Source organism: Xenopus laevis, chromosome 1S, assembly GCF_017654675.1.
Source record: "Xenopus laevis strain J_2021 chromosome 1S, Xenopus_laevis_v10.1, whole genome shotgun sequence".
Classification (NCBI taxonomy): domain Eukaryota; kingdom Metazoa; phylum Chordata; class Amphibia; order Anura; family Pipidae; genus Xenopus; species Xenopus laevis.
The window spans coordinates 19421058-19448748 of NC_054372.1; the positions used below are offsets into that span (position 1 = coordinate 19421058).

The 27691-nt window shown below is 38.5% G+C and overlaps 1 protein-coding gene across 2 annotated transcripts in view; it reads right to left on the reverse strand.

The window, feature by feature from the left end:
- The window catches only part of lcorl.S (ligand dependent nuclear receptor corepressor like S homeolog), a 57199-nt gene that overhangs the window by 28851 nt on the left and 657 nt on the right, over positions 1–27691 (reverse strand). For both annotated transcript variants that reach the window (XM_018243065.2, XM_018243066.2), the window contains exon 2: positions 905–970. In XM_018243065.2, the coding sequence (XP_018098554.1) occupies positions 905–970 (66 nt within the window). The remainder of the gene's footprint in view (positions 1–904; positions 971–27691) is intronic.

Genomic DNA, 27691 nt, shown 5'->3' on the forward strand with positions numbered 1-27691 from the left:
TCAGCATACTGAAATAAGAAACTTTCTATATACAATCAATTAAATATTCTGTACTGTTTCTGAAAAAAAATCAAGTACATCTTCACTATCCTGCTCTCAGCATCTGTTTCTCTTCATTCTGTCTTCATACAGCAGTTGGCTGTCAGATATTTATTGACAGTTAGGGGCATATTTATCAAGGGTCGAATTTCGAATTGAAAAAAAATTCGAAATTCGAATTCAAAAAGACCAACTGAAATTAAGTCAAAGTTTTTTTTGGGTCGAATAGGTCCGTATTCAGCCGAATTCAAATCATTCGAATCAAAGGAATAGCGCATTTGACTGAATTCGATTCAGTTTTTCCCCAAAAATACTTAGATTTTTCCACCAATTAACTCCAAATATGTTCTAGGAGGTCCCCTACAGGCTAAAACAGCAATTCCACAGGTTTTAGATGGTGAATGGTCGAAGTCAAATTTTTAAAGAGACAGTACGTGAGAAATTTTGATATTCAATTTTTTTTGCAAATTCTAATCAAATTTGGACTATTCCCTAGTCGAAGTACACAAAAACAGCTCGAAATTCTAATTCTTTCAATTTGAAAATTCACCTTGATAAATCTGTCCCAATGATCCAATAGATCTTATAAGGCTTGTAAGTCCATGGTGCTATGGAGAATATTTTTATTTTTTAGCAATTAGGGAGCTATTTAACTCCCCAGTTTTGTGCCACAAGGGTCAATTATTTGCCTTGTTTTTGTTTTAAAAATCATATCAGGTGAATGACCTCCAGATGTATTAGGTGTGCTTATGCTTAGTGACTATTCAGCTGAATGAGACACCAAATCTGATTAAAAACATATCAACACACAGACAATCCTAGTTTTGCTGCTTCACATTAATGTGGAATATGAATATTGTTATACCATCAAACAAACTGAGGTCTCTACGTAATCCTGGTCCATACAGCCCTTCTAAAATGCTCTCGAACCCTATAAAACACAAAGGATTAAAAGGATTTAATTATCAGAGGTTTTTTTTAAAATATTTTATTTTGCATGTTTTAAAATTTACAAACAGTTAAGATAGTACTAAAGACAGACAAGGGAAAGGAAGGAAAGAGGAAAGCAGTAAAAAGTCAGACAAATGCACCAAATTAGAAAATTCAAAGGAGATGTTAAATGAATTGTTCAGGGTAAAAATAAAAACTGGGTAAATAGATAGGCTGTGCAAAATAAAAAATGTTTCTAATACAGTTAATTAGCCAAAAATGTAATGTATAAAGACTGGAGTGACTGGAAGTCTAACACAATAGCCAGAACACTACTTCCTGCTTTGCAGCTCTCTTGGTTTCCACTGATTGGTTACCAGGCAGTAACCAATCAGTGACTTGAGGGGGGGACCACATGGGTCATAACTGTTGCTTTTGAATCTGAGCTGAATGCAGAGGATCAATTGCAAACTCACTGAACAGTTATGTCCCATATGACCCCCCTTCAAGTTACTGACTAACTCAGAGTTAGAGAGCTGAAAAGCAGGAAGTAACATAGTAACATAGTAACATAGTAAGTAAGGTTGAAAAAAGACACATGTCCATCGAGTTCAACCTTTTTTTTTGTTTATTAACTACCTATCTGCCAGTTGATCCAGAGGAAGGCAAAAAACCCATCTGAAGCCTCTCCAATTTGCCTTAGAGGGGGAAAAATTCCTTCCTGACTCCAAAATGACAATCGGACTAGTCCCTGGATCTGAAGTAGTGAAGTAGTGTTCTGTTCTGTTAGACATCCAGTCACTCCAGCCTTTATACATTACATTTTTGGCTAATTAACTATATTAGAAACATTTTTTATTTTGCACAGCCTATCTATTTACACAGTTTTTATTTTCACACTGAACTATTCCTAGTAATGGGCGAATAAATTTGCCTGGCACGAATTTGTGGCAAATTTCCTCGCTTCGCCACTGGCAAATAAATTTGCGAATCTCCCGCAAAAACTATTCGGACACCCATTGACTTTAACGCCAGCATCAGCTTGGACGTGGGCATCAATTCCAATTTTTAAGATTTTTTGCAAAAATGACAGATTTTCATGGTTTTTTTTCGTGAAAACATCTGAATTTCATGATTGTTCGTGAAACTTTCTGATTTCACGATTTTCCTGCTTATTTTTCGGGAGAAAACGGGAAAAATTGTCTCATCACTAATGTTAAAACATTAGACATTTTGCAGTTCAAGCCAAGTACCCCATACAGCATTACATTTCTCTGAATAAACAGTCAAAAACAGGGACTCTGTGTTACACTTAGCTCAACAATTTCACTTGTAGCCTTATAACTGTGTATCATCATACCGGTGTATCATCATACCTGTGTATCAGCAAGTGTTGAGTATTTATCGTAAACTGTAAGTAGCATATTCACACCAATCAACTGTCACATTAAAACATTTGTAAGTATACGTAATATTCAGCATAAATAATGATTTTAAATTTATGTTTAGGAAGTGTTAAAAACATCCCGTATGTGAGAGACTGGGTGAAAGACACAGGAATTTGGATTTCAAAACAGATGAGTTGTGTGACTTTTTGTCACAAAACAAGGAAGTAAAAAAAAATGTTTTCCCCTTCCCCCCCTAATTTTCATATGCAAATTAGGATTCAGTTCAGTTTTCGTTCTAATCTTTCACGAAGGATTCGGGGGTTTGGCTGAATCCAAAATAGTGGATTAGGTGCCGCTAGTAATTTGGGCCCTTGCTAAAATGGCAAGCTGAAGAGGTGCTAAATAAAAAGCTAAATAACTAAAAAATACAAATAATAAAAAATGAAAACCAATTGCAAATTGTTTCATAATATCACTCTCTACATCGTACTAAAAGTTAATTTAAAGGTGAACAACCCCTTTAACGGACCAGCTGTATTAGACCTTTGCATTCTTTTTACAAAAAGCTAAACCTAAAGGTGTCACACACAGATTAAGCAAAGAAGCCACCCCCTACCCCATAGAAACCTCCTGGAGTAGGAAGCAGGCCATTGTTTTTTTTTTTTTTTTGGCAATAAACATTGCTGCGATAGTTCCACTTTTTGCTTTAAACATGCATTCACCAGCGGACCTTGGTCACATGACCAAATCAGAAATTACACAAAGCCATGCTGTGTGTGGACAGCTAAAAATGTAATGCCATAGAATATAAAAAAATATAGAGAGTAAATAATAATTGCAGAAGTCAGGCATTTCACATTTTTTAGATTGTGTGCCCAGCACCACGGGAATGGATAAAGAACTGAAATCACACTTCTTTTACATATTTTCTGATATGATTAAGTTATTATTCACTAAAAATCTTATTTAAAGGAACAGTAACACCAACAAATTTAAGTATATTCATTTAATATAAAATATAATGCACTGTTGGCCTGCACTTTCTTTTAAAACTGGTGCTTCAGAAAGATTATTATAGTTTATATAATCAAGCTGCTGGGTAGCTATGGGGGCAGCCATTCAAAGATGAAAAAGCAGAAAAGGCACAGGATACACAGCTGATAAAAGATAAGCCCATAGCTTATCTGTTATCTACTATTTGTCTTGTGCTTGAATGCCTGCCCTGGTGGCTACACAGCAGCTTTTTTATATAAACTATAATAATCTTTCTGAAGCAAACACACCAGCTTTACCAGTGCAGGCCATTACTTAAATACACTTACATTTTTGTTACTGTTCCTTTAAATCAAATTATGCCAGTAATACCACAACCAATCCAGTAATACCATGTTGCTCTTACGCTTCTACAACATCTCTGTGCAAAATAGAAGCGCAAAAGAGGACTATTTCATTGAAACGTTCAAGGACAATACGCATTTCTCTACCGTCCTGTCAAGGCAAACGTTTGAGCTAAAATTAAAAAAAAAAAAAAAAAAAAAAAATCAATAACAGTAAATCAATCTACCAAAACACAAATAATTAAAAACACATTTAAAAAAAACTACAAAATATATAGATCATTTGCACAGGTACATAACCTACTTCCTAGCTATACATAGGGAACCAATTTAGGCAGACATCCTCTTTAAAGGAACAGTTCAGTGTAAAAATAAAAACTGGGTAAATAGGCTGTGCAAAAGAAAAAAAAAATTTCCTAAAATAGTTAGCAAAAAAAGTAATGTATAAAGGCTGGAGTGACTGGGTGTGTAACATAATAGCCAGAACACTACTTAATGCTTTTCAGCTCTCTAACTCTGAGTTAGTCAGAGTAAGAGGAGGGGCAGCCAATATTTGATTGACAGCTGAGATTCTTAAATGAGTTTACAACAGCTATGAATGCTTTAATAAAAAAAAGAATATGGATTTCATGTTTAATCTGAAAAGCACTTTTATTATACAACTTTTTATGTCTGGGTGACAGGTCCCCTTTAAGGGGGCCCACATGGGACATAATTATTCAGTAAGTTTGCAATTGATCCTTAGCATGCAGCTCAGATTCAAAAGCAACAGTTATGACCCACGTGGTCCCCCCTCAAGTCTCTGATTGGTTACTGCCTGGTAACCAATCAGTGGAAACCAAGAGAGCTGCAAAGCAGGAAGTAGTGTTCTGGCTATTGTGTTAGACTTCCAGTCACTCCAGCCTTTATACATTACATTTCTTATTATCTAGAAAACAATTTTACTATTTAGCCAGTTTTTTACCCAGAAAAATTACCAATTATCAAACATAGCAAATATGTGCTTTAGATATAGGGCTCCTTTAATAGGACATTTCTTTCAACCAGATCTATCGGATTCAAAGTAATATTATCATAACTAAGTTATTTCTGCAAGATGGAATGTACAGGGCATGCATTCTACAGAAGACTAATTCTTACAAAATACTGAATCACAAATCTTGTAAACAAAATTAAGTAAATTACACTTAAAGGTACAAACGGAATAAAGGATGCCAAGTAGATATCTAGAGGCACATTTATCAAAGGTCAAAAATTCTTGTGAGTTTTTAAAAACTCCCATAAATTCGAAGTTTGACCGATCGAAATTTATTAAAAAATCGAATTAAAATCGACCTGAAAACTCGAATTGAATTCGATTTGAAAAAACTTGAACAGCTCCAAATTGATCCCTGGACGTCTCCCATTGACTTAAACAGCAATTCGGCAGGTTTTAGGTGGCGAATAGTCAAATTTGAGTTCTTAAATGGCCAGAGTTTGATAAATCTCGAAAATCGAATTCAAATTTTTAAAAAAACTCAAATCTAATTGGAATAACGCCCTAGTCAAATTTGACAGTTTTTCACTATAAAATTTAATTCGACCCTTGATAAAACTGCCCTCTAGCATTGGCCTGTATATTTTTTCCAAGCAATACAAGTCAAGTTGCATTTGCTTTCAACAGGTACAGAAAGTACTTTGCATGAAGTTCCTCATTCCTAGTCTAATCTTTTAGCAGCCATACGGTGATCTTAAAAGCCCTCTCCCCAAGATTAATCTGAATGCTCTAAAATGGCTATATATCTGCAAGCACAGAACACGAGGTTTGACCAATTATATAACTCTGTGCTTGTGATATTCAGGCTGGGTGCTATGGCTTCAAGGACTCATGAAAAACATTTAGTAAGTTGCATCAGTATGAAAAGGAGCACCTCCATTGAAATGCATAATGACAAATGAGATTGGATTTGTGGTCCCCTGACCTTGGGGAAGATATGAATAAAGTGTAAGCCTTTTGTTAGAACATGCAATTTTCACTACCTTGACACACACACACTTTTTATATTTGCTTTTCATTACATGATGTGCTTTTCTGCTGGGCTCTGTATGATTTTATAGATAAATACTTTTGCTATGCCTTGGAAGCATGAATACCCTTTCCCATACTTCCCAACTGTCAGCTCAACAGCAGTCCCGGGTTGTTACTGAAATGTCCCGATATTCTCTTTGATCTCCTGCTATGAACTGCCAGAAAAAGATACAAAGTTTCTAAAACTTAATTAAATAAGAGGCTTTTGGCCCAGAATACGTGTCAGTGCACTTTGTAACAATCTAAGATAAGCAAAGAAACAATTGTAACTATTTAAAGTGGACCGGTCACCCAGACATAAACATGTATACTAAAAGTCCTTTTCAAATTATACATGAAATCCAAATTTTATTTTTTATTAAAATCATTCATAGCTGTCGTAAACTCATTTAAAAATTTCAGCTGTCAATCAAATATTTACTGCCCCTCCTCTATGCCTTAGGTAAAGAGGCGGGGCAGGACGTTACTTTTCCTTTCATTCAGCACTTCCTAGATGTCACTGCTCTCCCCACATTCTCTTTACCGTTAATTGTGTAGCCAGGGCATGGGGATGGACATCAGGTCCCCCATTCTGGTGCACAAACAAGATTCTGAGATGATACAAGTCTTGCCTTAATAACAGTGTCCACAAAATGGCTCCTGTCTGCTTGCTATAATTATGAGTTCCTATACTGAAAATTCAAATAATTTATACACTGTAATTAAAGTTATTTTTCTTGACCAACGTGATAAAATAGGATTTGCAATTTTTTTGGGGGGCGACGGGTCCCCTTAAAGTTAAGCAGGTCTCTTGGGGAAACTGAGACTTGCAGCTTAAAGGGCAATTCACCTTCATTAGCAAAACTGTAATGATACATAACCACAGAAATGCGTTCAAACTTTCATAAACTGGCAAATTTTGTAAAATGTACATGGTAATTAGGGAGTGCAGCCATAAAACGGGCATGGTCTTAAAATTCCATCATGTTCCGCGCGGCAAATCTTTTTCTCCCTCTTTCTATTTTTGAAATATTGGGAGGTATGCTTTCTTGGGGGTGGGGACATTTCCCCTGTAAATGATCAGCATAGTTTCTCATTCCCCCCTCCCATCCTCTGGTTCCCCTCTGTACTGAAGGGTGTTTACCCTACCAACAGCCTTACTCAGATCAACACTGGGGACTACTTATGAGGTCTTACATTTTTAAAAATGGCAGCTACAAGGGAGAAACGGAGGAGAAGCGTGATCACTGTATATACAAGTAAGGTAGTGACTGAGACTTAACCTGCACATGCTTCACAATAGGGAATGCATAGCAGGTTTACTTCACCTTTAATGCCAATATTATAGGACATCTTCAGTAGGTACCAACACAAGACACAAATAACATTATTTTTAGAAGAAAAAAAAAAAAACCTGTAGCTAAAATGTGATTTCTGTGAGCAAAGTAAATACAATTATACTGTGTGTATACCAAAGCACTCAGGAATGTAGAGGTTTATTTAACCTGTGTAAAGCACTGCAGTATAGATCAGTGCTATATAACTAAAGGTTGTTATTAATAATAATAATAATAATAATAAGAATTATTTAGAATGAACGAGGAATCTGTCCTTTTAGAAAAGAAAAATAAAGACATTCCTATCTCTTATCTTTAAATCTATGTATCGGTCGCTCCCCCCCCCCCCCAGATCTCTTTTCTGTGGTATATTCTGTTGTGCTTCACACTGCTTACCCCTCCCCCACCCTTGTAAATGAACAGTTACATGTATTTGCTTTGTGAGCACTTAACTACCCAACGTCTTAAAAAGATTCACTGTGTTACATTTGGTGGTTGTTCATGTCCATTGGAGAGCTTTGATCATTTTTCTGAAAATGAAATCTTTTAAATACACGTATCTCTTTGTGCGCGATTTATATACCGTAGATAGAGAATATATCGGCATATGGTCAGAAAAATGAGTTTTTAGCAAACGGTGAGCTCATATTTCTCCGTCGTTTCTCTGATGATGCAGACAACTTTCCTTGTATCCTCTGCAAAAGCCAAATGCAGAAATTGGACGTCTTTGTCGCAACTCTTCGGTGGTTATTTATTGAAGTCAGATTTTTTTTCTCATTGGCCTTTTAAAGGACAAGGAAAGTCTAAAATAGAATAAGGCTAGAAATGCTGTATTTTGTATACTAAATATAAACATGAACTTACTACACCACAAACAAGGGAAAGTTGTGCTCACCACTAGTTTTTAAAATCATTAGGCGGGGGTGCAATGAGGGTTTGACCACAAAATACATATAGTCAAATACAAGATTCCTCTGCACTCAACCCATTATCAATATATTTAAGACAGAGACATTTTGTGCATACTGCTACTGAAAAATGCCTTACCCTTTAAACAAATCAGGGATTGTTTGTCCATATATTGCAATATATTTAAGCTGGCCAACTACGTCAAAGTCATCCCATATCTGGCCAGTCCTATGCTCAATTTTCATTTGATTCATTAAGAATTCTATGGTTTAATTATACATTTTATAAAAGGGACGAATACGTTTTACCTGCAACTTACTAGCTGCTTTCAAAGTAAAACTCCCAAACTTGGCTGCCCTTTTATTAGACACCAGTGGGATCACCTGACTATAGTTGGAGGGGGTGGGAGCTACAACATGGAGCTGGTCACTGCTCTTGTAGAACTATAACAAACAAGGGAAAGTTGTGCTCACCACTAGTTTTTAAAATCATTAGGCGGGGGTGCAATGAGGGTTTGACCACAAAATACATATAGACAAATACAATATATACAATATATGGACAAACAATCCCTGTTTTGTTTAAAGGGTAAGGCATTTTTCAGTAGCAGTATGCACAAAATGTCTCTGTCTTAAATATATTGATAATGGGTTGAGTGCAGAGGAATCTTGTATTTGTCTATATGTATTTTGTGGTCAAACCCTCATTGCACCCCCGCCTAATGATTTTAAAAACTAGTGGTGAGCACAACTTTCCCTTGTTTGTTATAGTTCTACAAGAGCAGTGACCAGCTCCATGTTGTAGCTCCCACCCCCTCCAACTATAGTCAGTTGATCCCACTGGTGTCTAATAAAAGGGCAGCCAAGTTTGGGAGTTTTACTTTGAAAGCAGCTAGTAAGTTGCAGGTAAAACGTATTCGTCCCTTTTATAAAATGTATAATGAAACCATAGAATTCTTAATGAATCAAATGAAAATTGAGCATAGGACTGGCCAGATATGGGATGACTTTGACGTAGTTGGCCAGCTTAAATATATTGCAATATATGGACAAACAATCCCTGTTTTGTTTAAAGGGTAAGGCATTTTTCAGTAGCAGTATGCACAAAATGTCTCTGTCTTAAATATATTGATAATGGGTTGAGTGCAGAGGAATCTTGTATTTGTCTTACTACACCACAAGCCTAATCAAACAAATGATTTATGCTTACAAATTTGGCCACAGGGGGCTGTCATCTTGTAACTTTGTTAAACATCTTTGCCTGACCCTGACCCTGCACATGCTCAGTGTGGTCTGGGCTGCTTAGGGATCGTCATAATGAAAAACTGCTTGAGTTCTGCATGGCTGGGAAGTAAGGCGGGGGCTCCCCCTGCTGTTCATAAGTATGATTGTTTCCCTGCTCAGCAGTTAGGGACCATCTGACAATTCCTATCCACAGCAGTGAATGAAGCGAGAATTTCACTGCATACAGTCAGGTTTCTTATAAAAAACGGTACACATTTTTTTAATTAAAGTATATTGGAGATAGGTTTCTTTTTCATTAAAGAAAGTAAAAATTGGATTAAATTTTTTTGCCTTTCCTTGTCCTTTAAAGGAGAATGCAACCCTAAACTTAAAAAACCCCTACCCTACATAGACTTCCCTCCCTTCTCTCCCCAGCCTATGGGGCAAATTCCCTAAGTGGCGAAAATTAGCCAGCGACAGCTTTGCAGCCATCACTTCGCCGGGTGTAAATTCACTAGGACAATGCCAATTCCCTAAAGTGCAATGTTTTGTCCGGGACGCCAAACTCTGGCAAATTTTCACTAGCGCTACTTCAGCAATCAAAGCAAAAATGTGCTAGCGTTGCCCAATTTGCATATGGCAGAAATGATAAGGTCACATGGCCGTATATGTTGCAGCAAATACATTACATTACACAAGCCCAGGGAAGCTTAATAAATAAAATATAGTTGTTATAATGTCCTACACATGAGCCCACTGTATAGTTTATGTGCCATATGTTGGAAAATTCTGGGGGAACCCAGTTGCCCAAAAAAAATTTTTAAGGACTTTTGCAGGCTATTAAAGACGCCAGCGTTTTTTGGGACTTAGAAAAATTTTGCACTAAAAATTGAGGAAGTCCTATGCACTCCAGTGAACTTTGCCTGGGCTGAGCTGGCGAATGAGGTAACGTTCAGTAAAATCCGTATCTTAGTGAATTTGCGAAGTTACGTCCATTCGCCAGGTCGAAAATTCGCCTGCCTTTAGAGTGGGAAGCAATGCTAACGTCTATCTCCTTCGCTTGCGAAGTGTCGACCGCGCCTGTTAGGAAATCGGGGGAAGTTCGATGGGACGCTGGCGAATTTTTGCTAGCGTTAGTCACTTAGCCCTTTAGGAAATCTGCTCCCTAAGTTTTACCCCAGGCAAATGTCCCAAACGTTTTACTTACCCCTCGTGTAGATTCAGGCATCGGAGTTCAAGGGCGCCATCTTCAGCCGCTTCGGTAATCTTCGGAATGAGACGGTGCTTCAGCAATTTTTGTGAGTTTCGGCACATGGGCAGTTGTCGCAAATCAGAAAATTGCTCCAACTGCGCATGCATCAACATGCCGGTCTCATTCCGTAGAGAAGAAGATGGCGCCCATAAACTCGGATGCCTTAATCTGCACCGAGGGGTATGTAAAATGTCAGGGGCATTCGCACGGGGTAACACTTAGGCTGGGAAAGGAGGGAGGGTGGTCTATGTAGGGTAGGGTTTTTTTAAGTTTAGTGTTGAAAACTCCTTTAATGGGGAAAAACTTTTTTGTAGAAAAAAACCTACAATTTTTCGTGATTTAATAAACCCTGATGATGTTAAAAGTCCAAATAAAAAAGTACTCCAACTCTGACCTGCCGAGTTCATGTCAAGTCAATGGCAGATGCCCAGAAGATTTACGGATTTGTGCTGGGTTTCCAAAAAAGTCTTGGTTTTCAAGCATCAAATTCAAAAAGTTGCGGTATTCGGCGTCAAATCAAAAAAATTCACGGTATTACGTTTTTTTTTCACAAATTTTTCCCCAAACAAGAAGTTTCCGGGAAAAAAAAAAAATCAGTGAGGATTTGGTCGGGGTAGTTTTCCGAAAATTCTGAGAAATTTGCAGATTCTGATAAATAACCCCCTTAATAATGTAAAACTAACAGCAGGTATACCTGAAATTCAATTTAAGGGCCCTCATAAAAAAAAAAAAGAGCCTGCTTTTCTCTTATATGAATTTGATATGTACAGCTCCACTAAGCCTAAAAGCAACTGACCACTTATCACTTGGGTTTCCATAGGAACCGATGAATAATGTATATGACACAAATATTGTTTCCATGGTATCAAGAAATTTCTTAATACCTACACGTTTAAAGTAAATGAAAACATTGGCTTTTGTGTCAACTTATGTAAAAGAGAGCAGACAGAATAATATGTGCTTACGGGATCTTTCCATTGTGCGGTTTAGTTTGATGGTAAACTGCTTATAGAAACCATTTAAAGGGCTTTATAGAAAATAAAAATGGTTGAAGAATGAAATAAATTATCAATAATTAAAGAAAATGAATTGAGGGGAATAAACAAATATCCTTATAAATAAGATCAAAATCTGGTATTATTTTTCATTTCTATTATTGTACTAGCGAAATCCTTGTTTACTAACGTTGACAGCTCTGCATTTGTCCAATGTTGAACATAGCCTTTAAAAATTTAAATTTTGATTGAAAATATCACCAGCCATTTAATAGAATAGGATATCCATGCTGGTTGACTCACTGGTATCAACCTCTAAATTGGACCTCATGCATATACTTGATTCAGCTTCATATTGTCAGGTGTTTGCACAGCAGGGCATTTCTATATACAGTAGAATGCCCATTTTAGTTTTTTTTAGGGGACCAGAAAGAATAGTGTAAAGTCCTGGGAAAATGTAAACTTAGGAAAATGTATTATGCATTATACATTGGCGGGACCACAAAAGAACAGTGTTAAATGAGGAGAAAGTCTTCTCCTTAGCTGCGGCGAAGAAGGGGGACGCAAGTCAGGCGGGAGTGCGCGGTGGCGAGGAGTGGGTGGAGGCAGGACAGGAAATGGGCGGGAGGATGGGATTTTTTTGCATGGGGGCCTGTCGCACTCCGATCCCAATCCTCTGGCCCATTTCCTGTCCCGCCTCCACCCCACCCACTCCTTGCCACCGCACACTCCCGACTTCCCCAGAAAAAAAGAGAGAGGCTAAGGAGGAGGGGCTTTTTTTAATTAGCTATAGAGGAAGCAGACCCCACAGTCCGAGCCCCTCTGCTCACCGGGCCCCCTGTTCCCCGGACTCCCCTACGACTGCAGGGTCTGCTTCCTCTATATGTGAAATTTGTTGTATGCTTATCATAGGGTTGCCACTTTTGCTGGCACCTAAACCCAAAAAAGGGGATGGGGCGGATAGCATTGGGGTGGAGCAGTGGTGACATACTGTAAGAGGCAGACACATTGAAGTAGGTGGAGTTATGACGCTAGGGTGTGGTTCGAACTGTAATGTCAAAACCGAACAGGTGGCAACTGTAGTTTATCAACAGCAAAATACTGTGCTACAATAAAATGGCTAAAGATTGACAAAGAGAAGCGAGAAATGCTTCCTTTTCACAAAGTTCTGGTAAGGCTCCATCAAGGATATGCAGTTCAGTTTTGGTCTGCAAAGCTCAACAGGCAAGTAAAAGAAAATAGAGAGAGTCATAAGAAGTTATGAAGAAAGGCTGGCCAAGTTGGAATCAGTTCAACTAGAGAAGGAGCACTTGGGGAAGGGGATATAAGCACTATAGATAGTTGTAGAATGGGACCATACAATAAAGTCACTGATGACTTTCACCAGAATATCTTTCCCCAGAGATTAGGGCCACCTAAAAAAGTATTTGCATAATGAAACAAAACCTAACTCTAAGCAACTTTACAATATGCATCAATTAAGCCTTTAAGCACCAGTCAATTTGCAATTCCTTAATTTTAGCAGATCTCTTTAGGGTATTTCTTTAACCTGTTTTACTATATGTGCAAAAATACAACCGATTCGGAAAGCCCCTTGCCTCCCAAAGACACCAAATATGTGTTGTTTTATGGAAATTCCTTGAATAGATCAAAACCCCTGAGAGGTACACTGCAAAATTTGCAAAACATTGCACCACAACTAAGCATTTTTCATATAAAACTGCAGTAACATAAGTTAACCTCAAAAAAAAAAAAAAAACACATCCTATTGAAATTAAATATGGAATTATGACATTCCATGCCAAACTGCAAATTTTTGCTTTGAGTTTTTTCCCTCAAGGCAGAAAAAAGATCACAGTTATACCCAAGATTTGAAAAACCAATTTCTCTTAACACATACTATTTATAAACGGGTACTCACAAACATTGGCTTTCACAGCTTGCGTTTAAAACTCTTATGACACAGAGCCCACCATCAGCCATAAACTGTGGGACAATATACAGCAGCAATAGTGTAAAATACCACCATTTTTAATATTAAAGGGGAACTATTGCAAAAATTAAAAGTTTAATATACGTTTCCTCATACTGAAGTAAGAAACTTTCTAAATACAATCAATTAAAATTCTGCATTGTTTCTGAAATAATCAAGTTTATCTTCACTATTCCTCTCTCAGCATCTGTTTCTCTTCATTCTCTCTTCATTCAGGAGTTGAGTGTCAGATGAATGATCTAATATATCTTATAGGGGAGATCCTTTTGCCTACAATATATATTAGATCTCATTCTATTAAAATCACCAGAAATCATGTCTCTCTCTACATGCAGAATTTGTGCAAGAGGCAGTTTGTTAGATTTTGTTTGTACTGGAATCAGTTATTTGAATGAGCTCTAATACATCTGCTAGGAAAGGAAGCCCCCCTATAAGATATATTGGATCTAACTGTCAATGAATATCTGACACCCAACTGCTGCATGAAGAGCGAGAGGGATGGTGAATATAAACTTGATTATTTTACAAACGGTACAAAAATTATAATTGGTTGTATTTAGAAAGAAATTCATCCCAGGACATCTCCCATTGAATAAAACGGCAATTCGGCAGATTTTAGCTGGCGAATATGATGAATCTCAAAAATCGGATTTGAATTTTTAAAAAAACTCGAATCAAATTTGAACAATTCCCTAGTAGAATTTGACAGTTTTGGCCATAGAAAACTCGAATTGAAAATTTTCACTTCGAACCTTGATAAATCTGCCCATAAATGTCTGCAGTGTTTGCAGAATCTGCTATAATCATACATATACACATACTTGAACATTTATGCCCATGACATGTGTAGTGTATTTTCCCCTCAACGTGACAGAGCAGCCTATCATTTACTTGGAATGGAATCCACCTGCAACCAAAGCGTAGGCAGTATTGACAAAGAGACTGGATGAAAAAGCAGTGGCGGAACTACCGGGGGAGCAGGGGATGCGAGCGGGCCAGGGCCCGCACCCCCTCAGGGCCCCCGGCAGGCCGCGCACCATGGAAAATGTGGGCCGTACGGAGGGGGCCGGGGCCCGGCTGCCCACCACGCCCCCCCTCTAGGAACGTTACTGTGAAAAAGGTAATAGGCGGGATGGAGGGGGAGTAAGGGAGGAATTGGGACAGATCAGGGATGGGCTGGAGGGCAGAACAAATAAGGTTTACAAATTTACCAGCGAGTACATTACCAGTAAATCTATAATATTTTACCAGCTAGACTGGTGAAACACCAACCAAGTAGCAACCCTAGTCAAAATGCACTCAATTTTCGATCAGTCACTTCCTATTCTAGAAACTCTCCCTGTAACAGACCCCACTGAAACCCAGACTGACATCTGGCATAGGACCTTTTGAGTGCTGCAGATCAAAAAGCGTTTACTTACTCTTCAGAACAATCCATAACTTAATGAAGTGTGATTTTGTGAACAAAATCATTTTCCTTCTGAAAAAGATGATCCCAATTTAACACTTTTATTGTTTAGAGCAGCGCACATTTTTATCTTGCACACACTACAGGCACGGATTTTTAACTCAAAGAACGAGACAAATTATTATTGTATATCCAAATGCCCACGTTGCCTATATGACAGCTACCATGACAACACAGTGGCTCCATCGCTGGGTGGTGATGTTTATATGGTACAATGTCCACCTAATATGTAACCTTGACAATGGTCTATTGGGTACAGTTTTTCCTAAAACAAATATTCTGCAAATGCAACCATATCTGCCGGACTTAAAGTGGACCTGTCACCCAGACACAAAAAGCTGTATAATAAAAGTCCTTTTCAAATTAAACATGAAATCCAAATTCGTTCATAGCTGTAACTCATTTAAAAATCTCAGCTGTCAATCAAATATGGTCTCCCCCTCCTCTAGCCTTAGGCCTAGAGGCAGGACAGGGAATTACTTTCACTTTCTATTCAGCACTTCCTAGATGTCACAGCTCTCCCCACATTCCCCCGTTCTCTTCACCATTTAATTGTGTAGCCAGGGCATGGGGATGGCCATCAGGTCCCCCATTTTGGTGCACAAACAAGATTCTGAGATGATACAAGGCTTGCCTTAATAACAGTGTCCACAAAATGGCTCCTGTCTGCTTGCTATAATTATGAATTCCCAGACTGATGGAAACAAGATTCAAAAAATTTATACAGTGTAATTAAAGTTCATTTTAATTGATTAACATGATGAAATAGGATTTTGAAGGTTTTTTTGGGGGCGACGGGTCCCCTTTAACGCTATTATTTACCAATAATAATGATTTATTACTATTTAGAACTATAAAAAAATGTGTATGGAGTTTTTTGTGTAATTATTTTTTATCCAGCAGGTGTGTGTGTGTGTGTGGGGGGGGGGGCTGCATAAAATTGTCTATGTTAGGCTTAGGCTTTTACATCAGTAAGTCTTATAGTTTCATCTAAGTCAGTCTGAAATCAGCCCAACAGTCAAATTAGCTCTTTTATACTCTGAGACCAGATGAGTCGGAAGTCCAACTCTTATCAGACTGTGAATAAGGTGTTTTGCTTCTCATTTATTGTTCTGACTAGTAAGAGTCACTAGTGTTGGACATGATAAAGATCTTACAATCCAGAAAGCTCTGGAAACCAGCAATACCATTTGCCATCCTGTCTTCTGAAACAAGCAGTTCACTGTTTGATTGATCCACTTGTAACTTTATTCAGCAGAATGAGCAAAACAAATCACAAAGGCAGTTTTGCCTAGTTCAAATGTACCAGCTCAGACTCCTTAGGTAAGTTGCACCCAGCTGTAAAAGTACAGGTATGGGATCAGTTATATGGAAACCCATTATCCAGAAGTTCTGAATTACAGAAAGGCCATCTCCCATAGGGGTAAATGTACTAAGCGGCGAAAAGTTGCCAGCGACGGCTTTGCAGGTCTTCGCTCAGGCTAATTTGCATACGGAAATTATAAAGTTGAATGGATGTCTTTATGTTATATGTTGCAGCAAATACATTACACAAGTCCAGGGAACCTTAATAAAGACAATAGAGTTGTTATAATGCCCTACACATGAGCCCACTGTATAGTTAATGTTCTATATGTTAGAAAATGTATGGGGGAACCCGATTACCCAAAAAAAATTTAATGACTTTTGCAGCCTATCAATCTGAAAAAAAGAAAAGACGCCAGCGTTTTTTTGAACTTTGATGCTTTTTCCAATAAAGAATATGATGTAAGTGACAGGAGATTGAGGAAGATCTATGTACTCCTTTGCACTTCGCCTGGTCTGAGCTGGTGAAGGCAAGTCTGGCGCAAGAGGTAACGTTCAGTAAAATCAGATTCTTAGTCAATTTGCGGAGTAACGTCCATTCGCCAGAGTGAAAATTCAAATCACCGCAAGCATCTATCTCCTTCTCTAGCGGAGCAGCGCTTGCACCCGTTAGTAAATTGGCAAAGTCCCTGAAAACGGTAACGCTGGCGAATCTTCGCCAGCATTAGTCACTTTGCCCTTTAGTAAATCTAAACCAGCCTATCTGGTTTATTTAATGTTTACATATTTTTCTAGTAAACTTAAGGTATGAAGATCCCAATTACAGAAATATCGGTTATCTGGAAAACCCCAGGTCGCAAGCATTCTGTATTACAGGTCCCACACCTGTATATGGCATATATTTTGTATATTAAAAGTTGCCATGACAAAACACTGCATTGTGCAGTGCCTGTGTGCATAGGCCACATGGGGCTCTCAAACTAATTACACATTTTTAAGCAAAATTATATTGGGGAGAGGGGAGGTATTCACGGTGTCTAATGAGACACAGGAGATAAACTCACCCTAAATGGATTTCGTGTTTTCTCTTATTCAAAAGCAAAAGCAGCTTCGGCATTAATGAATGGATTTCAGGTTAGTTAAGATTAGGCTCACATAACTCTATGACAAATATTAGATACTCTACCAGCAGTGATCCCCAACCAGTAGCTCGTGAGCAACATATTGCTCTCCAACCCCTTGGCTGTTGCTCTCAGGGTCCTCAAATATAGGTGCTTATTTTTGAATTCCTGGCTTGAAAGCAAGTTTTATTTGCATTAAAACTAAGTATATTGCCAAGTAGAGTCTCCTGCAGGCTGAAAATCCAAATAGGAAATCCAAATCCAAATAGCCATTATTTCATCATCATCAATTTATTTATTTGACACCTCAAGGGACTTTTTCATGCTTGTGTTGCTCCCCAACTCTTTTTACATTTTAATGTGGCTCATGAATACATGAAATTATTGCTTCCATGTGAAAAGCGGCACTACTTTTTTGTTTTTACCAATTTAATTGGTTAATATTCCAATTAAAAGGAGAATTAACCCCCTACATGCTTTTTTAAACTATTCTGGCTCCACAACAATAACCCTAATCCCTCCTCAAACGTACCAAAATGACTGCCAGAGACAGCCCTACTCCCCCATACCAGATATTCAAAGGCTGAGCTGTGCAAGGGGACTGTCGGCCATGTTTGACAGCATTACTTCAGTTGCTGGTTCTGGTCAGAAGTATTTGTAGTAGTGACCAATTTTATCCTGGCGTCCACTGCATGTGATCCTTTCTGGTAATCAGAGTCAGGAACCTAGAACAAGGTGGGGCAAAATTGCCAAACCCAACTGCACAGCTCTGCTTTGGAAATTCAGTACTGCGGAGGATGGCTGTCTTTTGTGTGGTTCAGGAGGGAGCAGAGATATCTGTACAGGGGCCCCAATAGTTGAAATTACATGGGGGGGGTTAGTCCTACTTTAAGGATAAAGACCCATTTCAAACTGCCATGTTAACTATATTGGCATATGCATTTTTGGCAAGAAATTTTCAAAAACAGCCCTTCTAAAATGTTATGACCCATGATGGAACACTCACTGCTGAGTTGTGATGGGCGAATATGTCACAAATTTGTGAAACCCAGAAAAAAGTAGGCGTTTTTTGTCCAAATGCATTAAAGTGATACTGACACTAGAAAATAATTATTCAAATATTAGTGTACATCAAGTTACCTATAGCTCATGTTGATCATGATCCTAAACCTGACTGTCCCTTCTCAACATGTCAGAGTTTCTAATGCTAACAGACTGCTGAAGCTCAAATATGGCAGCCCCCTCACCCTCAGAGAGGAGCACGGGGGGGATCAGATGGGTAATGTACAGTAAAAGCATCTGTAAATACTTTTATGGCAAAATTATAGATATTATGCGAAGACAATATTAGGATAAGTGTAAAAAAAAAAAAAAGTTTAATTTCTGGTTTTAGTATCTTTTTAAGGTCAATGGGCTACATAATTATTTTGACGTGCGAAAATTTTTACACGTGCGACTTTATTGTTGCAGCAAATTTATAAAGAAATGTTGAAATTCACCGCATATCCATGACTGGCGAATAAATTCGCCCATCACTACAGCTGGGTTCCAAACAGCCTCTGGAAGTCATGTCAGCAAAGAACCTACTCCTCAGCAGCATGGGTTCAATATGGGAGAACAGAAAACACGAGTATAATATCACAGTTAGCAATGCCTAGAGTGGTGTAAAGATTTGGGTTTGATAAGATGCCATTAAAATCAGGCCCGGATTTGTGGAAAGGCCACCAAGGCCCGGGCCTAGGGTGGCAGGATTTTAGGGGCATGCTGCCCAACCACACCCATATTGTTTCAGAAACATTGGTGATTAGCAGGAGATACGATCTTTTTTTAAATTTCCTGTGCACCAATCCCCATTGCTCCGGTCCCGATGACGACAATTTGCCCAAATAAAGGGGAGGGGACCGGGGTGACAAATTGCAATGGGCCTAGGGCTGCCCACTATGTAAATCCAGCCCTGATTAATATACTAGGTGACAATGCCAAATATAATAAGGTTTGGGAAAGGAGAAAAAATGATGTGCTAGAGCTTATGGGTCCAGTGAAAGCAAACCTTAACACAACAGCATACAATTACATTCTTGACAACTTAGTGCATTTTACACCGAGCCAACGGTTTGGGGACGAGACTCAATTGTTACAGCATTATAATGCCTCTATAGGAGTAAAGAACTTGACTGGCCAACACAGAGCACGGACCTCAACCCAAAAAAATACACCCTTGGGGGCAAATTTACTAAAGAGCGAAGTGGTTAACGCTAGCGAAAATCTCGCCAGCGTGACGTCATTTTGCCACTTCACTGATTTACTAACGGGTGCTGGCGTAAATTCGCTAGTGAAGTAGACCTACTCTAGCGCTACTTCGCACCCTTACGCCAGGCGAAGTTGCGCTCTGGCAAAGGGACATAACTATACTAATTCACTAACTTGCAGATTTTACTGAACATTACCTCTTGCGCCAGACTTTACTTCGCCAGCTCAGACCAGGAGAAGTGCAATAGAGTAGATAGGAGTTTGTAAAAAAAAAAAAAAAAAAAAAAGTTGAAAATTTTTCTAAGTTCCAAAAAATGCTGGCGTTTTTTACTTTTTACAGGGTGATAGGCTGAACAAGATCGTAATTTTTTTTGGGGTACCCTCCTTTCCCCCCTATATTTGGCTCCTAAACTATACAGTGGGCACATGTGTAGGGCAATATAACAACTCTAATTTTATTAAAGTTCCCTGGTCTTGTGTAGTGTAAAGTATTTGCTGCAGCATACACATCCATTGCACTTAAACTGCACGGCATATGCTAATTAGGCATCGCTAGCGTAACTTCAGACTGCTTATCGTATTATCGCTAGCACAACTTCGCAACCATTCGAAGTGTGGCGAAGCTGTCACTATCGCATTTTTGGCGCATAGTGAATTTGCCCCCTGGGATGAACTGAATCCCCAAGTGTAGGCAAGGTCCGATAGCATCAATGAGGTTTGGCCCATGCTAGGCTAGCAGGTCCTTAAAAATCAAATCCCACCAACAATCCAATAACATTTTTACTAGAAAGTCTGTCAAGAAAATAAGAAATTGTTACAGAAGCAAGTTTCAGGTTAATTTCCTGGCTTTATGAATAAGATGTTGTGAGGGCAAGTGTCTGGAGACTTATGACCATATGATGTGGACTACAAAAAATATAACAGCACTAGACTAAAATCTATGGGGTGAATTTAGAATAATTTATACATGAAAACATCACAAGACCCACGCACCGTCTATTTTACTTTAATAATTTAGAATAATGTTAGAAATGCTGTATTTTGTATACTAAATATAAACATGAACTTACTACACCAGAAGCCAAACTAAACAAAGGATTTATGCTTTTAAAGTTAGCGCAGGGGGCTGTCATCTTGCAACTTTGTTAAACATCTTTACAATACCAAGACTGCGCACATGCTCAGTGTGGTCTGGGCTTCAGTTGGGAGGTTAAGCTTAAAGGAAAACTTATACCCCCAAAATGAATACTTAAGCAACAGATAGTTTATATCAAATTGAATGACATATTAAAGAATCTTACCAAACTGGAATATATATTTACATAAATATTGCCCTTTTACATCTCTTGCCTTGAACCACCATTTCGTGACTCTATCTGTGCTGCCTCAGAGATCACCTGACCAGAAATACTACAACACTAACTGTAACAGGAAGAAGTAAGGAAGCAAAAGGCAGAACTCTGTCTGTTAATTGGCTCATGTGACCGAACATGTGGTTTGTATGTGTGCACAGTGAATCTTACGATCTCAGGGGGGCGGCCCTTATTTTTTAAAATGGCAATTTTCTATCTATGATTACCAATGGCACATACTACTAAAAAAGTATATTATTATGATAATTGTTCATTTACATGAAGCAGGGTTTTACACATGAGCTGTTTTACTCAGTATCTTTTAATAGAGACCTACATTGTTTGGGGGGTGTAGTTTTCCTTAAGGATCGTTATAAATGATCAAAACAGCACAGATCAAATAAAATCTGTCAGAAGCCGATACAGGAACAGAAATGATTAATAATTAGAATATACAGACTGCACTGGGTCTGTGGATACAAATCTGCACAGTTGTTACAGGGAAACAAACAAAGCTGCTTGAGTTCTGGGAAGAAAGGTGGGGGATTGTTTCCCTGCACAGCAGTTAGGGACTGTCTGAAGTTTCCTATCTGCAGCTGCCAGAGCAAGTAAAACAAAGGGTGAATTTCACTAAATACAGTCAGGTTTCTTATAAAAACAGTACGCATGTTTTAATTAAAGTATATTGGAGATAGGTTTCTTTTTCAATAAAGAAAGTAAAAATGGGATTTTATTTTTTTGCCTTTCCATCCCCTTTAAGTGCAGTCTTGGGGCAGACCTCCCTTGTCCAGCTGCTGGTCACTGCAGAACCTGCACTCTATTTACCGGAAACATCTGAAAGAAATAGAGGGCAGAAAAACATGGCAGGAGTTGCCGAAAAGAGCCACCGAACAGCAGGTTAATAGTGATTGTACGCCGTGTTTAAAAACAACTAGCTAAAGGAGAGCACAATTCAATCAGGATGCAGGATTGTAAAACTGTTACACTATCGTTTGCCTTTTGTATCTCCTTTGAGGACTTCACTTGAGAGCCGTTATTTCACATCGCTGAAAAGGGAAAAGCTATAAAAAGAAAGTAAAATAGACGCGTGGGTCTTGTGAGGTTTAATGTAAATGTGGTCTTTCCATTAACACGGTGCACTAATAATATAGGCAAGCAGTCTCCAATTCCTACGAAGTGCAGTTCTACATTTTTAGAATAATTATTTTGGGAAAAAAATCACAACGATTGAAATGGTAAGCTCAAAAATATAATCACTTCCTGGTGACATTTCACCGAGTAGACATTTAGAGGCACAGGTCACATTTAGATTCAAGTGAATTTTTTTTTTTTAACTCGAATACATTTGAATATACTTGAAATTCGATTGGGGGGTTACTTAATAAAACAATAGTATATCTAAAACTTGAACAAATATTACCGTCCTGTAAACTCTTTGAATAAAATTTGACTGAACTCAAATCAAGTTTTTTTTCTCTGAAAAAACAAAAAAAAAAAACTTGAACGTCAGGAAGACTAGTAACATGTTCAAATTGGTCCCTGGACCTCTTGCATTGACTTATACATGAACTCGGCAGGTTTTAGTTGACAAATAGTCTAATTCGAATTTTAAACGGCCATTCTTTGATAAATCTCGAAATTCGAATCGAGTTTGGATTATTCACAATTCAAATTTGAGAGTTTTGACCATAAAAACAAATTTGAAAATTTGTATTAAAATATCTACCACTTAAAGTTAAATGAACATATAACGGCAAAAAAATATGTGTTATTTATAACATAAGAAGAATGTATGTGTTATTTATAACATAAGAACAAGCACTGTTTACACCATAAACATTAACAGTTTGGACTGCAATTAACACAAACAACAATCTTGATTAGTACACTTGTACAGAAGGCACAATCTCTTGCTATTGTTTGCAAAATCCGGCAGAAGACGAAGCTAAAAATACTATTTTGGTCCTCTAAAAGATGATTAGTGTATTTACAAGGTCAGCAAGGTGCTTGGTAATCAAGCAATACTTAAATTAACCGTTCACAGTTAACCAGTAAGTCAGTGGTAATACTTTGCTTTACACACTAGATTTATGCCTTCTGCAAAAGAAGCATTTTGATAAATATGAAAATTCTCGCTAATTTGAGGTGCTTAAAGGAGAAGAAAAGGCTAAAACTAAGTAAGCTTTATCATAAAGGTCTATACAAATACACCAGTAAACCTTCAAACTAATGCTGCTCTGAGTCCTCTGCTAAAAGAAACACCACATTTCTTTCCTTCTATTGTGTACACATGGGCTTCTGTATCAGACTTCCTGTTTTCATCTTAAACCTCCAGGGCTTGAGCATGCTCAGTTTGCTCCTCTCTCCCTCCCTTTTCCCCCCTCCATGCTGTAATCTGAGCCCAGAGCTATGAGTGAGCAGGTAGAGACTCAGGCAGGATATGATGTCACACCAAGCTACTATGGCAGCTGCTATCCTAAACAAACTGTGAGAGCTTCCAGAGTGGTTTACTCAGGTATGGTAAATCATTCTGCAGATTAAATATAGTGTTATAGCTAGCACTATTGTGGCTAATGTATTGGCAATAAACTGCTTCGGTAGCTTTCTTTCTCCTTAAAGGGGTTGTTAACCTTTGAGATAACTTTAAGTATGATGTAGAGAGTGATATTCTGAGACAATTTGCAATAAGTTTTGGATTTTTTATTATTCAAGGTTTTTGGGTTATTTAGCTTTTTATTCAGCAGCTCTTCAATTTGCATTTGAAGCAATCTGGTAGCTAGGGTCCAAGTTATCCTATTGATTTGAATAAGAGACTGGAACATGAATAGGAGAGGCCTGAATAGAAAGATGAGGAATGAAAGTAGCAATAACAATAATTGTGTAGCCTTTCAGAGCATTTGTTTTTTTTAGAAGGGGTCAGCGACGCCCATTTGAAAGCTGCAAAGAGTCAGAAGAAAAAGGTAAATAATTCAAAAACTATTCAAAATAAATAAAGAAAACCAATTGAAAAGTTGCTTTGAACTGACCATTCTATAGCACACTAAATGGTGAACCACCCCTTTAAGTGACAAGGAAATGACTGTCACAGAAATACACGGACCTTTAAAGGCTGCAGCTTTAATGCAATTCAAATAACTAACCAGGAAGTCAGTAAGATAACCAATCGCATGGTTTTCTGGTATTTCTGTGCACTGGGCACTGGCAGCACAAGGTTAGGATTGTTGCTCTGTGCACAAAGGTTACGGATGCAAGCAAAAGCTTTCACAAAAGTACGCTTTGGTAGTCTGGCAGTGAAAGGGTTAAGGAAATTAGACTGCCAGATATATTATCTTCCCCCCTGCAGGTGCAATTAGATGCAGCCCTTTTGTGCAAATCTTCTTATGGCTGCCAATAACACACTCGGGCTGCTGCACATTTAGGTCTGACAGGAGGGGTGTGTCCTCGGAACCCTTCATGCAGATTCTACCATTGACTCCATCAGCATCAGAGTAGGACGTGGTGGGATTTAAAGGCGATTAAAACCCTTCAGTGTTTATCCCGTGGAAAGGCTGCTTCTTAACTGGATATCACCACGCAAAAACCCTCTTCTTCATTTAAAGTGTAACGTTTTCAGGAAAAAACTAAATACAACGTTATCAGTATTTCTAAATATTCTTTTCTTCTGAGAGACGTCGTCGTTTCCCAGAGAGAGATCTGCTGTTTAAGTAAAGGACTCCAGAGAGCCCAGTTTATTCCTTAACTTAGTTACGGTACATTTGCTAAGGTCCCTGCTGCTCACATTGATAGAAGAAGCAACAAAGAACAATGGCAATAAAGAGAGAGAAAAAAAAACAGAGCTGTCATATCACAAGTACAGTCAGTTTAAAGGAACAGTAACATCGAAAAATGAAAGTGTTTTAAAGGAACAGATCAGTGTGAAAATAAAAACTGTGTGAATAGATAGGCTGTGCAAAATAAAAAATGTTTCTAATATAGTCAGCCAAAAATGTAATGTATAAAGACTGGAGTGACTGGATGTCTAACATAATAGCAAGAACACTACTTCCTGCTTTTCAGCTCTCTAACTCTGAGTTAGTCAGCGACTTGAAGGGGGGCCACATTGAACATATTTGGTCAGTGAATTTGAAATTGATCCTCAGCATTCAGCTCAGATTCACAAGCAACAGTTATGAGCCATGTGGCCCCCCTCAAGTCTCTGATTGGTTACTGCCTGGTAACCAATCAGTGGAAACCAAGAGAGCTGAAAAGCAGGAAGTAGTGTTCTGACTATTATGTTACACATCAAGTCACTCCAGTCTTTATACATTACATGTTTGCCTAACTAACTATATCAGAAACATAATTTATTTTGCACAGCCTATTTAACCAGTTTTTATTTTTACACTGAACAATTCCTTTATAAATATAATGCAGTGTTGCCCTGCACTGGTAAAACAGATGTGTTTGCTTCAGAAACACTACCATTGTTTATATAAATGAACTGCTGTGTCGTAATGGGGGCAGCCATTCAAAGAAGCAAAGGCTCAGGTTACACAGCAGATAGCAGATAAGCTCTGTAGAACATAATGGTGTTATCTGTCATCCCCTATTCCTCTGTGCCATTTAGGATTTTTTCAATTTCCACCATTGCTACACATCAGCTTGCTTTTATGAACTATAACAGTGTTTTTGAATCAAACACATCCGTTTTAACAGTGCACGAAAACAGCACATGATATTTTCATTACTTAAAAACGCTTTCATTTTTTTGTTGTTACTGTTCCTTTAAATAGTACCCTAGTGTTTCTAAAGGGCAAGCAAGCTGAAGTAAAAGCATACTGAACCCCTGTTAGGTGCCCAAACACATCATCATCTATAGTTAGTATTGATATGAGTATATATAATTCATGTCAGGTGGGAGGGGTGTGTGTATGGATGCTGGAGGGGTTGAACTTGAGGGACTGTCTTTTTTCAACCCGATTTAACTACGTAACTATGGAAAATGCAATAAAATAAATAACATAACCCCTGCTATTACCTAAGTAAACACATCCAGGTAACCGAGTGATACATACAAAAGATTTCACCTATGACTGTGGATGGGAACTGTATAGATACACTTACACCTCATATGAACACATCCTGCATAATCCCCCATTACTTTCGATATTTTAAAAAGAAATAATGTTCCCCTCTGGCTCCCATCCTGCTCCCCTCTGGCTCTCACCATCCCCAGGGAATTGCAGCTTGTCAACAGCTGGTTGGCCAGAAGTTGGGGGGATACAATACAGCCATATACAAGTAAACACAACAATACACCCCTACAAGTAAACACAACAATACACCCCCATAGAGTAAATACAACAATACAGTAAAAACAACAAAAAAGCCCTATACAGTAAACACAACAATACATGCTTATACAGTAAACACTATACAGCCCTATACAGTAAACACGACAATGCAGCCCTATACAGTAAACACGACAATGCAGCCCTATACAGTAAACACGACAATGCAGCCCTATACAGTAAACACGACAATACAGCCCTATACAGTAAACACGACAATACAGCCCTATACAGTAAACACGACAATACAGCCCTATACAGTAAACACAATCACTTATCATACAAGGATTTACGTACGCCAAGCATTCCCATTGCACTTACAGGGGCTCATCTACCAACAGGAGAGGCACAAGCCAAACAGCTTGCACTCAAGTTACTGAACCATATATTCTGTTATCCTTCACTGCGGAGAGCTCAAATGATTTCATAAACTGTTCTGTGCTTGCCCCTTGCTTCTAAAGCAATAAAGATGGAATGCAGGAAACCTTATAAGTGTCTCGTTCCACGGTACTATAACAGGTACAGCGTAATAATAAACAAAAAGGATATTCGGATCTGTGCAGCAAACTGTCACATTTCCAAACGACAACGTGACCATAGGCAGAGCCCAGCGACTGGACGTGTCTAAAAGTCAGAGGACAAAGTCTTTGTTTACATACAGATTATGCCTTTCCATAAAGTATAGACCAGGAGTGCCCGTATCTTGTCCCATTATGATCTACATCCACAAAAGCATTGTTAGCATTCTGTTCCATGGAAAACATGACTTAGATATTGATTAATCAGAAAATGTATATGGCTAAATTATATTTTATGTTAGCTCTGCATAATAAATATCTGAATGAAAATCATGAAACAGGAGGGAGATTTAGAGAAGCTGACAGTGTCTTGCGATCTACTGATCACCAACTAAAGGTCCACTTGTAAATTCCGATCTACCTTTTGGGTAGTAGAAGGAGTAGGGATCTGTTTATTTTATCCAACAGGTGTGTGTGTGTATCTGAGCTAAGTTCCCCACACTGCCTTACTGGATCAGCTACTGCCCTCCAGCTCCTGCAGAAGCTACAGGCAAGCCTGCAGCATAGGAGATGATGTCAGGCTGCTGGGAGTTGTAGTTCATGAGGAGGGATGTAGGTTCCCCCAGCTGTGAACTAGAAGAGCAAGTCTGACAGCCCTTGTCTATGAGGAGAGGAAGGGAGGCTGCTGGGAGTTGTAGTTCATGAGGAGGGATGTAGGATCCCCCAGCTGTGAACTAGAAGAGCAAGTCTAACAGCCCTTGTCTATGAGAAGAAGAAGGGAGGCGGCTGGGAGTTGTAGTTCATGAGGAGGGATGTAGGATCCTCCAGCTGTGAATTAGAAGTGCAAGTCTGACAGCCCTTGTCTATGAGGAGAGGAAGGAAGGTGGTTACTGGACG